Source organism: Ursus americanus, chromosome 3 (assembly GCF_024610735.1).
Source record: "Ursus americanus isolate L20-20 chromosome 3, mUrsAme1.1.p, whole genome shotgun sequence".
Classification (NCBI taxonomy): Eukaryota; Metazoa; Chordata; class Mammalia; order Carnivora; family Ursidae; genus Ursus; species Ursus americanus.
In genome coordinates, this window is record NC_142129.1 from 52,274,314 (window position 1) to 52,290,351 (window position 16,038).

Consider the following 16,038-nt stretch of genomic DNA (forward strand, 5'->3'; position numbering starts at 1 on the left):
CAGCACATGCATTGCTGTCTGTGTGTGAAGAGTAACAGCTGCATGATGGCCAATCATGGACAGACTTCGGAAGGTCTAAACTATCCCTGAGGCATCATGCACTTTTGTTATTCACCCAGGGATTTTTGTGAAGAACTAGAAATGAAGTCTATGCCTTTTGCACTTACTGGCATTTAACATACCGTAGTATCTTAACTTTGGAGCATGTTGTTGGGGGACTGGTGCTTTTTAACCAACCCTTGGTAACTGTAATTTCTATATGCGGGAACTGCGCACGGGAAGAGCTGCCTGTTTAAGAGCATGTATTTATCTACCTGTAAATAAAGTAAAAAATATTAACTCATTTGTGTAATTTTATAATATAACATGCAAACCAATACAGCCATCCCATCAGCTGGTCTACCCTATGTTCACCTAGAAAACAAAGGCAAAGAAAAATGAAATCACTACAGCTCCTTTTTACATTCTCAAAGTTTACCACTTGCCTTTTGCCCATATCTAATTTCATAGTTGCTCCATCTATGAAAGATGCCTCTGCTGATTAACTGAGATAACATAAAAGCCTAGTATGACTCCTGGCAAGGAGAGCACCTCAAGATTTATTCCTCTGTAGTCATTAACTCATTTATTCATAATAATGGTAACATTCATGACGATAGTATTTGCATGGATGTAAGTAAAGCCCAAAACGTAGGCAGTCCTGCCTATTGTGCATGTTATCCTCTAAAATAAGATGAAAACGAGTTTGTTATTTGTACGTGAGCAAAAATTTAAGCCAGTCTGTCAAAATGTTACTCTTCTTTTTAATAATATTACTCAGTATTGGTGACAGTGCAGGGAAATGGACATTCAACATTGTTGAAATTCTAGATCTGCAAAAACTTTCTAGAAGTTGGTTAAATCAATTACGGCATATTCTTATAATGAAACCTTTTATAGATAATAAACATACTGTAGAAGAATATTTCCATTTTGATTAAGTATATATGATATGACATAAACATAGACACATTAAAAACTCTAATCAAAAACAGTATCTAGCAGTATGTTTATTTCCATATTTTTCAGATCTTCAATAATGAAGATACAATTACTTATATAACCCAAAAAAGACTAAATTAGCTTGTTATAAATTTTTAAATCATTATAGCCAATACTAGGTGACAGGCACTGCTTAGTTTATTTTTACTAAAAATAAGATATGTAGTACTTTGCAATTGACTATTTATGAATATAACTTGGACATTGCAAATACATAGTATCTTGCAATTTGACTTTCTATTTATGAATATAACTTGGAATATAACTTTCTATTTATGAATATAACTTGGGCATATAATCAGTGCTGATTCTGTTTCTTAAAATCTTTTGCATGCATATGTAAATTTATATAAATACAGTCACAACACAAATGCTGAATTTTTAAATAACCTTTTGAAAATTGAAAGACAGAAGGAAAAAAAAAGTGTGTACACCTTAATAAATTTTAGCAAAGTGAACACGACTCTTGTAACCACCAAGAATTAAGAAACAGAATATACCTGCACTCAGAAAACCCCTAATATCCCATGACAGCCACTACTCCCTCCTCTCAAAAATGGACATTATCTCTAGATAATGTAGATTCATACAATATGTCCTCTTTTGTGTCTGCCTCCCATAATTCAAGGCTTACTTATGGTATTAGATACAACACTAGTGTGTTTTTTTTCCATTGCTAGGTGATACTCTATTGTAGGAACATAACACAATGTTTTCAGCCATTCTACCATTCAGGAACATTTGGATTGTTCGCAGTTGGGCCTGTGATAAATAATAATGATGTAGCTATGAAAATTCTTGGTACATTTTTTGGTCCACATATGTATACACTTCTGAGCATACACTGCTAAAAGAAAATACTAGAAAATAATGTATTCTTACATTCATATTTATAAGACACTCTTATATAGATTTCCTCAGAGGTCGTATCAATTTATGATCCCACTGGTTAGAGAGGAGCATGTCCCTGTTCCACATTCTTACCATTACTTAGTATTGTCTCTTTAATTTTAGCCTTTTGGTGGGTGTGATCTTGGTATCTCGTCGTGTGACTATATGTGTTTTTCTAATCCCAAGTCAGGTCGAAGCCTCAATGTACACAACAAGAAAGGAAAATACGCCAATTCACGATATCCTCACCAGTCCTCCCATACTCAGTGACGTCAAAACAATGCCACAGCTCTTATCAAGGCATCTTCAGCAAGAAAAAACTAAAAAACCAAAAAATGAAAAGATACTAGAGAAGATTAGTTCTATGGGTTAGTATTTGATATTTTGTTTCGTTTCTAAATTTCAAGTAACATCTTTTGCTGTAAAAATCAGTAGCACATCAAAGTCCTTGAGATTGCTGAATGTATGCTCGGGGATTTAGGCATGTAGAAGTCAATACCTCACTAACGTGTCTGAATTTGCTTCTGCAGTGCAACTACTCCGAAGTTCAGGGGCTTAAAACAGCAATACTTTCTTTGCTCCCTACTCTGTGTGTCAGCCTTGCGGTTGCCTGAGCTAGTCCCCTGATGTCTGTGTCCGCTGGTGACCAGTGGCCTTGCTCATGGAGGTGCTGGCTTACCCAGCTGGTAGCCCAGGCACAGGCGTGTGCTTCTCCGTCAGCCGGCTAGCCATGGCTCACTCACGATGCAGTAGTCAGACGTCTCTGAACAGCAGCAAGAGAGTAAGCCCTTGCATGTGTGAGCTTGTCAACTCTCTTGCTAATGATACGCTGGGCCCAAACAAGTCACATGGCAATCCAAATGGAGATACAAGCTCTCGCCTGGATGAAAACTGCACCATCCCACTGAAAGGGTACGGAAGCATGGAGGGGAAGAATTTGTGGCTGATTTTACATCATTTTAAGTCCTTTTCATATTTCTTGCTCAGAAACCAAAGAGATGGTACCTGTTTTCCCTGCTTGGTATACAAGGAAACTGATGTTCAGAAAAGCCAAGTAGTACTTAGCCGCTCATCAACAGAAGCAGGGTTTGAGCGCACGCAACATTTCAAGGTCTCTGTTCTTTCTTATCCTTCTGCCTTCTGATGGATGGCTGATGCGCCTGTCTTGTCTAGTTCCATACAGTTAACATTTCAATGCTCACAATTTTTTGTGTCGATCCAGATTTCCATCTGGTTCCAACTTCCTTTTGCCTGAAGCACTTCCTTTAACATTTTTGTATTGCCAGTCTGCTGGTGATGAAATCTTTCAGCTTTTGAATGTCTGGAAACATCTTTATTTTGACTTCACTTTTAAAAGATATTTTCCCTGGATAAAGAATTGCAGGTGATTTTTTTCTTTCAGTTTTTTAGAGCTGTTGGTCCACTATTTTCTCATTTACATTATGAAGCCTTTCATCATGCTTACGTTCAAACCTTTGTAACATAATGTGACTTTCTAGATGATCCTTGGATCTCTTTCACTGGTTCTGACCAATCTGAGTGATCTGATATAGGTTTCTTTGTAGCTTGTGCTTTGGTTCACTGAGCTTAAATCTACGGATGTCCGCCTTTCATCAAGTGAGAAATCTTTTGGCTGTTGTTCCACAAATATTTTTTGTCTCCCTTCCTCCACTTGAGGATGTCCGATATACACATATGGAATTTTCTTATCTTTTCCATATCTCCATTTTTTCAACATACGAATACAGCTATAACTTTTAATGATTTGGTTTGTTAATCCTAACTTTTGTATCCATTTTGATTGATGTGTTTCCTCGTTATGAGAGTTGAATATTCCTGACTCTTTACACGCCCTGTCATCTTTAATGGTATTCCGCACACCACAAAGTTACCCTGCTTGGAACTGAATATATTTTTATTTCTATCTTCTTGAGCTTTGTTCTGGGGTGCAGTTAAATTACTCGAAACAGTGTGATCCTTTTGGATCTTGCTTTTAAGGTAGTGTGCAATCCAGGGCTAATTATTCCCCCAGCTGAAGACTCAAAGAAGTTCCTCTGTGAATTTCTGCGTTTCTCTTCCTACAGTTCTCTCCTCTTTGGTTCTCACCTATGCCAACTCTAGCTACCTTGTCCTCCTTGGACTCTTAGCTCTGAACCCTCAACTCCAGGAGCCCGCCAGATCCTGCCTGGTTCTCCCTCCTTGTACCATACCTGGAAACTCGCTCGAGGAAACAACAGAGACCATCAGAACTCACTTCTTTTGTTCCAAGTCTGTCATGAACTGCTATCTTCTGCTGTCCGATGTCCAGGGTCTAAAAAGGTCTTGCTTCATATATTTTGTCAAAGTTTTGGGGTCTTTTAAACAGGTGGGCAAATCCAGCTGCTGCTACTCCATCTTGGCCAGAAGCACAAGTGTATCTTTCTTTGTGGGTTTAATTTGCATTTCTCCGATGACTTACGGAGTCAAGTGACTTTTCCTGTTCACCGGTCATCACAATACCTTCTTTTGTGACCAGGCTGCTTGTGTATTCTGCCCATTTTTATATCGGATTATCAACCTGTCCTTATTTCTCTGAATGCAGTAGTTAGCTGCATATTCTGCATAGGAGTCTTCTGTTTGCTTAAGGCGTTGCCAACATCTTTCCCCACTTTGTGGCTTACACCACTAGTGCCTTAACAGTATCTTTTGATAAGGCAAAGTTTTCAACTTTAATACAGTCAAATCCATCAACCTTTCCCCTACACTCAATACTTCCATGAGCAACTTAAGAAATTTTTTCAAATATCATTCTTCCTTGTAGGTTATATATTTCATTGTTGTGCCTTTCACATTTCCAACTACATCCACCTAGAATTGGTTTTTTAGACACAGTATGTGGTAGGTGCCCCTCTCCCCCACCCCTGCACATTTACATCCAGTTCACCTCAGAACCATTATCATTGTTTGATTCTCTGAATAACATCTTCTTTAGTGGTGCCTGATGCCAGTTTTTATTTCTTTTTTCTCCTCCTTTTAAGTTCCATGATCCTGATGAAAGTTGTGATCAGCTTTTCAGACTGTCCTATCTTGTAAATAGTCAAATGTTGCTAAAGAAACATCAATAGCAAACATCAGACAAATCCGTGGTTTCTTTCTGCTCTTATCTTAGGCCCTGAGCTCTCAACTTTTCTTCGATGCTCTTTAAGAACTCTGTGATGCATTTAAACAGATTTAGTTAACTATTTTACCCAGCCTTTCTAGTAGTTGCCTGAACGCACGGTACTCTGTGCAAAGCTCATCTCTTATGGCCAGAAGCCCTGCCCCGATTTTAAGCTGAAGCTGAACAGCTTCTGTCAGAACCAGGAGCTCTAGATGCCGCAGCAAGGCTGAAAACTCCTTGGTGGCAGGATCCCACATTTATGAGGCTTAATTTTTGGATCTCATAATATTAAGGTGAGATTTTATTTTAATCCCACAGTGTATTGCAATACCCCTGATTTTGTGGTCTAAGTCATATCTTGGCTGTGGACAGAATTCCAAGAAAGGAGTGGTAACAAAAACCTTAGCAGTGGCAACACATGTGCAAAATGAACAAAAAAGTGGTTAACCATGTATTAAGTATTTTGTGAGGACAATCAAGGATAATCCCCAGGGGATATATAATTTATGACATGTTTTAAATGAGATAGTCTATCTTCTTGTCACACACGTAAATGCCTCGGTCCTTTGAGGAGGCGGCTGCTTTTATGGGAAGGCATCCACGTCCAACATGACACATTCCCCAACTACCATGTGACTCTGCTCTCACGAGGCCATTTGTAGGACAACCTACACTTAGGGGAGCAGCTTCTCTTCCTCACTGCTGACTGGAAGGTCAGTGGAGATGATGGCAAGATGACCGAAACCATGAGCACCCTCTGTGCTTGTCTCCTTTTACTGCCTCTTTCCTATTCCATCCTCAGTCTCAGCCCAAACTCAAGGGCAAGCCCTTCCTCCCCTTTATGTACCTAACAGCCCCCCAGCTTTCTACTTCCTCTAAGAAGTTGTGATTTTTCACTGATTGTGTTTCAAGTAAAATTCATTCACTCTTGCATGCCCTCAACTAACCACTTGAATTTTGAGCCTTTTTCACCATAGTTGTTGAAGGAAGACTAATTCCTGTGAGAAAAGACTGTGACACACTATGCGAGACTGTTGGGCCCCACCATCTTGACTTCTGAAATTCACAGGGTGAGACACATTCACTCAATGGAGACAACCAAATGCTAGCACTCTACAGAAACACTGTGCTTATGTACCTAGGTACCCCGAAGATCCAGCAGGGCTTTTTGTCACCTAATATTAAGCCCATTCCTCACAGGCACCTTTCCAAATGCCCATATTTATAATCCATTAAGGCTATCAGTTTAGTGCCATCTGTGCCATCACTGCAAATTTAGGGATTTTTTAATAGACAAGTTGGCAGATTTTCTCTAATATAGATTTAAGCTGACACCACTGAAGGACATTTCTGGATGAAAACTTTTAACATTTCTGAGTATATGCATTGCTGACTGTCTCATTTCATTTTTTTTTAACGATTTCATTTTTAAGTAATCTCTACACGCAACGTGGGGCTTGAACTCACAACCCCCAAATCCAGTCACATGCTCTTAACTGAGCCAGCCAGGCACCCCCTGATCTTCTCATTTTAGAGAATACACTGTGGCCTCAATTTCCAAACAGTGGATTGATTCCTAGTGACCACATTAAAACAAGTAAAAAGAAACAGGCCAAGCTAACTTTAATGTATTTTATTTGACCTAGTCTATCTGAAATGTTTCAACATATAATAAAAAAAATTAGATATTTTACATCCTTTTCTTCATAGTTAATCTTTCAAGTCACGTGTATATATTTATAGCATATCTCAATTTGGATTCCTCAGATATACTTGATCTGTATTTCAATTTCATAAAATATACTGTTGCAAAAGTAGATTTATATGCTCAAGGTGATTCAAACACACTTTTGTTTTCCAATAACTGAATCAAATATCAGTATTTAAATTTAAATCAATTAAAATTTACTGAAGTTAAAAATTCAGTTACTCAGGGGCACCTGGGTGGCTCAGTCGGTTAAGCATCCAACTCTTGATTTTGGCTTAGGTCATGATCTCAGGTCATGATCTCAGGTTGTGAGATCAAGTCCCTGCTTAAGATTCTCTCTCCCCCTCTTCTCTGCCTCTCCACCTCCATGCTCTCACACATGCTCTCTCTAAAAATAAATAAATAAATAAAAATAAAAAATAAAAATTTCAGTTCCTCAGTTGCCACATTTCAAGTGCTCCCTGGCCACGGTGGGCTCATGGCTACCCTACATTAGACACTAGAAATGGTGATGGGTAGTAAGGAGGGCACGTATTGCACGGTGCACTGGGTGTTATACGCCAAGTAATGAATCATGGAACTTTACATCAAAAACTAGGGATGTACTGCACTGGGTGTTATACGCCAAGTAATGAATCATGGAACTTTACATCAAAAACTAGGGATGTACTGTATGGTTGCTGACATAATATGATAAAAAATTATTATAAAAAAAATGCAGGTCATCCCACTGCAAGTTTGTCTTTCTTGAGTCCAGCTCAAGGCGGGGGGAATCAAAGAATATTAATAATGAATGTGTAACTTCAAACCTGTTGCGCATAACTATTGCACCAGGACAATGAACCCTGCAAGTACACCTCTAAGTGTGTATTTCCAGAAGCAACTACAAGAGACTCTGATCACTGAAGTTAGGCAGGGCCCACACACAGGTCCTTTAGGGTGTTCGTGCCAATGGCAGAGCAGGGCAACTGCCGGAAGGAGAACATTTAAAACTTGATCTTAACCAACTTCCCAACAGCTAATCCTCACTGAAGGCACTCTATAGACACACTGATTTCATCCCTCTGGCATTCCAACTCACTTGGGAATTTCTGCTTATGGGATGGAGGTGGTAGTGATATCAGACTTCCCTGGCTGAGGAGTTCAGGCTGATCGAATTCCACCATTAACCACAGAAACTCACACTTGGGCCAACGCTCTTGAATTGAGGGTGGTGGGTGGAGGAGGGGGGCCCTGAAGAATTCAAGTCATTCACAAGATGTCAACATGAGTTATCTACCCACAAAGGGTTTCTTTTCTGGCAAAACTGCATTGTTATTCCACAAGCTGCAGTGGCCATGTTATTTTGGTCACACTGCAGGGAGCACATTCAGGAATCTAAGGACAAAAGGCAGAGGCGGAAACGCTGTGTCTGGTGGTCCAAAACCGAGTGTGGCAAGGCCAGGCTATTTGGTTTAACTGCCAAAACCATTAACTAACTCTTCCCTAGTAAGTGACCAAGAATTCCGGAAGCCCCTTCACTCTGCAGAACCACTTCAGGGAAAGAAGCTGACTGCGGCTCTAGACGACTGCAGCTGCCCTTAGCTCCTTCTCGATTCCCTGCCCACCTCAGCCACTCCTGAGTGGTTATCTGTGCCACAGAGGAAGTGGAACACCTTTTTTAATAACGCACCTTTACTAACAGTGGGATACCATTTTATGTGAATTTGAATTGTCAGAAGTTTCATTACTGTAACTAAAATATCTCAGTGAAATCATGTTGAGCACAATTTAAAATATCAATTTCAAAAATATCAACAATCTTTCAAGATGCTCAACGTCACCTGGCATCAGGGAAATACAAATCAAAAGCACAATGAGATACCACCTCACACAGGTCAGAATGGCTACAATGAACAAGTCAGGAAACAACAGATGTTGGCGAGGGTGCAGAGAAAGGGGCACCCTCCTACACTGTTGGTGGGAATGCAAGCTGGTGCAGCCACTCTGGAAAACAGTATGGAGATTCCTCAAGACGTTAAAAATAGAGCTACCCTATGACCCAGCATTTGCACTACTGGGCATTTACCCCAAAGATACAGATGTAGTGATCCGAAGGGGCACCTGCACCCCAATGTTCATAGAAGCAATGTCCACGATAGCCAAATTATGGCAAGAGCCCAGATGTCCATCGACAGATGAATGGATAAAGAAGATGTGGTGTATACATATGCAATGGAATATTACTCAGCCAACAACAAAAAATGAAATCTTGTCATTTGCAACAACGTGAATGGAACTAGAGGGTATTATGCTAAGTGAAATAAGTCAATCAGAGAAGACAATTATATGGTCTCACTGATATGTGGAATTTGGGAAACAAGGCAGAAGATCATAGGGGAAGAGAGAAAAAAATGAAACAAGATGAAATCAGGGAGGGAGACAAACCATAAGAGACTCTTAATCATAGGAAACAAACAGGGTTGCTGGAGGGAGGCGAGTAGGGGATGGGATAACTGGGTGATGGACATTAAGAAGGGCACGTGATGTGATGAGCACTGGGTGTTATTATATAAGGCTGATGAATCACGGAACTCTATACCTCTGAAACCATTAGTACATTATATGTCAATTAATTAAATTTAAATTTTAAAAATGCTGAATTAAGGGGAAAACTCACAGAGTAAAAAAAAAAAAAATCTAATCCTTTCAAAAGCTGGAGGGTCAGGACATCTGTAAATCAGGTTTACATTGTAGCTACATGACTGGACCCTTTTTTTAAAAAAAAAAGATTTATTTATTTGGCGGGGGTGGGGACAGGAGGGCGGAGGCGGCGGGCAGAGGGAGATGGAGAGAGAGTCCCAAGCAGACTCTGTGCTGAGTGTGGAGCCGGACGCAGGGCTTTGATCTAAGTCAAAACCAAGAGCTGGATGCTTAACGAACTTGCCACCCAGGCGCCATCACGGGCCCCCTTCTCTGGTGAGCAGCAGCACCCGGCTCCTTCGGTTAGCACGGGGTAGACAACACTGCCGGTGGCATTCATCAGCTCGCCTTGAGCAATTTTAGAGACATCCGTGCTGTGATCTTCATATTCAGCTTCATTTCAATTTAAATCTTTTAAATGTCTTCTACTATCTAGTCATTCACTAAGGGGCAGTAGCGGTACTAGGACTGAGCAACGCACCCGAACCGGAGATGTCGAACTTCTGACTAAGAAGCTAGGAAGGAAGGGTGAGAGGGCTCCCACGGATGTTAGAGAACACTCTAATATCGTGGTGATACCGAAAACATACGAAGAATGATCTAAAGGGTACACCTTTGAAGTGTGTATATAAAAACAAAAACTCATCCTATGACTTAAAAAGGATGACAGAAAAAAAAATAATGTTGGCATCAGGAATGCATGTACCGAGAGCCAACATGTCGCCTGCCTAAAGGGTGAAGCATTGCTTGATTCTTGAAAGCAGGTAAAGAGAACAGGTGAGAAGCAGGGTAGTGATTGTCCTCTCAGCGCCAGCCTAGGGCTTCCAGCAAGGACCAAGAGGCAGTGGGTTTGCACACGCTCTGAGGACGGCAAACAGGGATCAGGGAGCTTAGTCCGTCCAGGGCCTGTAAGAGCCAGCTCAACCCCTTAGCATCTGCTACTGCCAGCCACCCTCTCTCTAGCCAGCACCACAGGGAGGAGGGGGCTGGAGGTGGCTATCTCACACCTGCCAGTTATCAGCCCACAGGGGGATGCCATGGCTTTTCCTCGCTCCTTATGAGGCAGGTGAAGTACGGTTTTGCCCAACCCCCACCCTTATGTCATCAAGTGAGAGAGGTGCTGGAGAATCACTCATAAAAGCTGCAGGTGCCTGCAGGAAGTCCATCTGCGACGTGGCCCTTGCTGGCCATCTGCCGAGGTGGAAAAGGGAAAGTAGACGGAATGCAATGGCTGATTTCACTGCCCAGGGCAAGAACTGGACACGCCGAGACAGAGCTGACTCCAGTATGGATCCCCTAGGAATGGCCCCTCTGCCCCCTGAAGCCTGGCACCCATTTTCCACGAGAGACCCAACATGTGGATGCTTGCTGTTGAAGAGAGAGAACACTCACTCACTGCTGGTGAAAGAATCAAGAACAAGTACTAAAAACGCCAGTGACTGACAGATGGCAGCCCCATCTCCTCTCCAGATAAATGGGCAGGAAGGGGATTTGTAGTAACATCATCGGTGTCTCTCTGCCGACTCCACATTTATTATGTGAAAGCCTGGCCTCAACACAGACCTAAGACTGGATGTGTAACTAGACCTGCTGAGCTGCTTTCGGTTTATTTCATTTTTTTAAAATAGGGATGTAAGATACCTTCCCAGAGTGTTATTAAGGGGTCTGCTACTCAGCTCAAGGAGATTCAGCAGGGCACATTTGTGACTAATAATCATAGAAAATAAAACTTCATGTCTGTATTCTCTGTAATTAATACTGTTCAATAAACCAGTCATACAAATATTAAGTTTAAAGAATGTAATTAAAAGAAAAACAATGTTATCCTAGTTACAGATTTATGCATCTCCTCTAATTTACATACTGAAAATTCAGAATTGTAAATATTTTGGATTTTAAAGTCTTCAGGAACATGTACCTGTAACGGAATATGTTACCTTCTGCCTCACAACCACATGTGAGGGTCCAGCTTCTGGTCACCAGAATATTCCCAGGAAGCTAATGAAACTTAAGTGTGGTTATGACTGCTCTCTTTGAGACTAATTAAAAAAAACCCAAAAACAAAAAACAAAAAACCCAAACATCCAATTGTGTGATATGTGAGAAATGGATATACTGGGTTGTTATTCAGTATAATCAGAGGGATTTTATTTACAAAGCCATCTGGAAATTAGCATGGATGTAGGAAACCATAACTGAGGGCTGACCCTGGAAATGGTGCCGAAATTTGACTAACAAGTCTGTCATTAGTAACATGACTGCACTTGTACTATCAATGGCAAGAAGAGCCATCCCACCAAATTTAGGCCCAAAGAGAAATGATGACAGCGAGAGAAATAATCAAGATAAATACTGTGTCCAAAGAACAGAACTCAGCAAACTATAGTGTGAAGATATATATATATATATTCCAAGACAATGCATAAAAACATCTAGAGAAAGACACAGAAGAGGTTTTGTCAGCCGTCACCCCTGAAATACCTCAGTGGACGTTAGCAACTGAAAAGATGCAAGTCAAATGCAACATCCTCTCGTGTTTGCGAGAAGGAGTGCTTTGGCACTGGTACCAAGTCTGTTCTGTGATCTGAGCCCTCAGATGACAAAAGATAATAGCTGCTTTTATCTGCTTTAAATACTGCCGTGGGTGGTCTGTTGTTCCTGCACAGGCAGGCAGGGTTCCATGAGAGGGTTATGTCGACGAGGAGCACGACATGACGGCCGTCCACCTCTGGCACCACTGAAGACCAGCCCAACTGCATCACTAGGAAGGTGGCTCGGGGGTCAGGGAGCAGTAAGGAGACCCAGTCATGGTCTTGTTCCAAGTGAGCTGTTCTGCCCTAGCAAAGCCGCTAACCAGTCAACAGATGCTCCAGTCCCTATCCCAGAATTCTGGGGGATTTGGAGCCAACGTTTGCTCCACTAACTTCTTGCAGGTCACTAAGCCTTGCACCTTTGATAATACCCTTTCCCTTTACTGAGGACCTAGTTCCCTTTTTTTTTTTTTTAAGTACGCTCCACACCCAGCATGGAGCCCAGTACTAACAGTACTCACGACCCTGAGATCAAGACCTGGACTGATATCAAGAGTCAGACATTTCACCAACTGAGCCATCCGGGTGCCCCGTGGACTTGGTTCCTTTAGCACCAGCTCTGACATCCTTCTGTTGCTGCATTACAAATTTTTATTGCCAACTTTCTAGTTCCTGACGCATGTGACAAGGTAGGTGGCATCTGACGATGACAGAGAAACTGTGGCCTTCCTTAGCTAATGTAGAATATAAGACTTCCAGAAAATATACATTACCTGCTTAGGTTGAGCTCCCTTTGAGAGAATGTCGAGTAAGTCTGCAGAAGAGACGAAATAGAACCGCGGGAAAGCCATGCGCTTGGTCTCCAGGTACTCAGCGAGAGCTTTTTCACAAAGAGAAAGCCTATGGGAATGAAAACTCTCTTTAAGCCTATCTTGCCCATTCAGTGACTGAAACATCAACAAAACGAAACCCAGCTCCTCTCATCTGTCCACTCACCACAATAAGCTCACTGTCTAACATGGAGCCTGACTCGTCTTTGACACCATCATCTTCCTTGTGACTCATCTACAAGTCACGCCAGGTAGGGGACAGGTACATACACACCGTGGGCTGAGGTTAAATAGAGATTAGACTTAGGGTGATGTCACACCTCATTTTTTTTTTTTAAGATTTATTTATGTTGAGAGAGAGAGACAGCGAGCACCACGGGAGGTGGGACAGAGGGAGGAGGAGAGAATCTCAAGCAAACTCTCAGCAGGGCACACAGCCTCATGTGGGGCTGGATCTCACAACCCTGAGACCACGGCCTGAAGTGAAATCAAGAGCTGGATGCTTAACCGACTGAGCCCCCCAAGTGCCTCACTCCTCACATTTCTTAATGACATTCTTACTCAGCAAGGGCAACTAGGTTCGGCATCACTCATCCTGAGCACAAAATGCATTAGTTAAGATGTATTTGGTTCAAGGTCCTCCTGTACCCACTGAATGCCTACAAAACACACATGGTTTCAGCTCACTCTGGTATTCAGAGGAGTCCTAGGAGTCTGAATCACTTCTGCTTTATCGTTCTTAGCAGAGTGACCCAGGGGCAGAACCCCCAAGCCCCCAAGATCACTAAGAAATAATTAACTTCTGGGGCTCCTGGCTGGCTCAGTCAGAAAAGCATGTGAATCGTGGTCTTGAGGTCCTGAGTTGAAGCCCCACACTGGGTATAGCCATTACTTAAAAAAACTTCTAAAAAAAGAAGAAATAGTAACTTCTGTGGAAATCCACCCTTTTAAAATTATGGCTAACTTTATCTCTAGAAAATTCACAGATTATGAAATAACTTTGATTATGTAATATTCTTTTTTATTTAGAGCTCTTTTCTACCTTGCAATAAAAAGTGATCGGAATTCTGCACAAGCCTCTTTCAGTAGCTGACTGACCATTTTTAAGCAAAAGCCAGAATATCCTTACCACCACTACCTGTATAGAATTCTACGTGAAATTACAAATAGCCCTTAAGGATTTCCTAAGTACTAACAGGCTTTCTAAGGGTAATTTCTCGTATAAACTCAATACAAAATAAATGATTTGAAATTACTAAATGCAATCCAAGTTCTTAGAGTAGATGCTTAATAAATACTTGCAGGATACTGTAATAAAAGAAGTGATCAATCATGTCAATACTCTTGATAATACTCCAGTTTCACTACTATGATAGTCTTTTTGGCAAAGAAAAACGTATTTGATTTACATTATATACATACTATCTATTATGTCCAAGGCAACTAGACAACTTTCTAAGCAAAACTGTAAAGTAATTTAGTACACATCTATCTACAGTAACACAATATTAGATACTGTAAGATACCTGAAAGCAATCTCATAAAATTATAACAAATTGATCACTTTGTAGTTTTATTCTTACCTGTACTGTAAATCTTTAAGTTTTTCATAGAGATTAGGTCTGCATGTTGCTTCTAGAACGTTCTTTATTTTAGCTGTTTTCAACATTAACTCCTGTACGAAAGTATAAGATGGAGCCATTGATATTAGAAATTACTTTTCTCAATTTTTCATCCATTTGGGGAATTTAAAAATGAGGAACTCTAAGAAAGTAAGGTTAAAGAGACTTCTCACACCATATCTATTCACTTTTGCTTTTAAACTTTTAAATGAAGATCAAAAACAAAGTATAATCACAGTTTTTATCAAAATAAATTCGATGGGCATTAGCACCATTCTGGGTCCAAACAAACAAAAAGAATAAAGAGAGCAAGAGAACGAAGAATCTTAAAGAGGACATTCATATATGAAAATGAGATGAACATTCAACAGTTTATTCTTTCTTCCTTAAAAGTTAAAATAGCATTCCTCTGGGTGTTCTTCTTTAGAAAAGAAAAAAAAAAAAGTTACTCCTCATTTCTATATGAAAAAGTATAGCCATTATTCTTTGCTGAATCATTCCTCATTATCATATGTTCATCTCCGTGTGCTTTCTTCTGCTCTTATAAACAAACAAGTAACTAATAGTACTGTTACTGGCAACCCCTCTGCAGTAATCTTCACGAAGATTAATGTTATCACACCTTATTGCAGGGTTAAGGGAAGTATCAGGCTTGCTGCTGCTTTTTGTATGGCCAGAAGCTAAAAATGGTTCTTACATTTTTAACTGCTGGAAAAAAGTCAAACCAGCTTAATATTCTGTCTCACATGAAAATTCTAAGAAACTCAAATTTCAGTGTCAATAAAGTTTTATTGGCGCATAGCCACACCCAACTGTTTACCTAGTGTCTGTTTACTTCACACTACAATGGCAGCGTTGAGTAGCTGTGACAGAAACCATACACACCACAAAGCCAAGAATACTCACTATCTAACCCTTCACAAGAGCGAGCTTCCTGCACCACTGCCTAAAATGCAACAGTGTATCTTTATAAATACCATACCCCAAATCATGGTTCTTTACAAGATTTTCAGATTGTCTGGAAAACTCCGCTAGGATAGAAAACAGTATCTTCTACGAACCTTAAATTCAGCATCTACTCCATCGAATCTTCTAGCGTCTTTCACAAGCTGGATTCGAATGTCTTCTGAGCAAACAAAGATGCTTTCCAGATGAGACCAAGTTCGCTGGACTTCCATCCAAGTGAAGATGACCAAGTCTGCTATGTTTAATTTATTTTGCCAGCTTAACACTTGCTCAATAAAATATTCCACATACTTGCTCTGAAGCAGACTCTGCAACTGAACCTAAAAGAAAGGAAGAATTTTAAATAACAGGTCAGTTGGTAGACTGCAAGTACCATGAGGGAGGGACTATACCTCTTCTGTTTATTCTTGGATTCCTAGGATCTAGCAAGCAATTCCTGGAACAGGCAGAACTCGGTATCGGCTGAATAAATGAACTAACAGCATTAAATACTCATATTGACGTGCTTTCCGAAAGAAGAAAGATAAATACACGCAACTGCATTTCCGGCGTCTTCTACAAGAAGACCATGGATGTCTTTGTAGGCAGAAAAAATACTGTGCTCCAGGGTGCAGCTTTAGGGATTCAA

At 40.6% G+C, this 16,038-nt stretch overlaps 1 protein-coding gene across 1 annotated transcript in view; it reads right to left on the bottom strand.

Annotated features, from left to right (window-relative positions):
* DNAH11 (dynein axonemal heavy chain 11) overlaps positions 1-16,038 on the bottom strand; it is a 307,801-nt gene that overhangs the window by 227,135 nt on the left and 64,628 nt on the right. The window contains exons 26-28 of the mRNA XM_087860989.1: positions 15,506-15,730; positions 14,406-14,497; positions 12,766-12,892 (exon numbers count right to left, since the gene is read on the bottom strand). Coding sequence (XP_087717115.1) covers positions 12,766-12,892; positions 14,406-14,497; positions 15,506-15,730 — 444 coding nt within the window. The remainder of the gene's footprint in view (positions 1-12,765; positions 12,893-14,405; positions 14,498-15,505; positions 15,731-16,038) is intronic.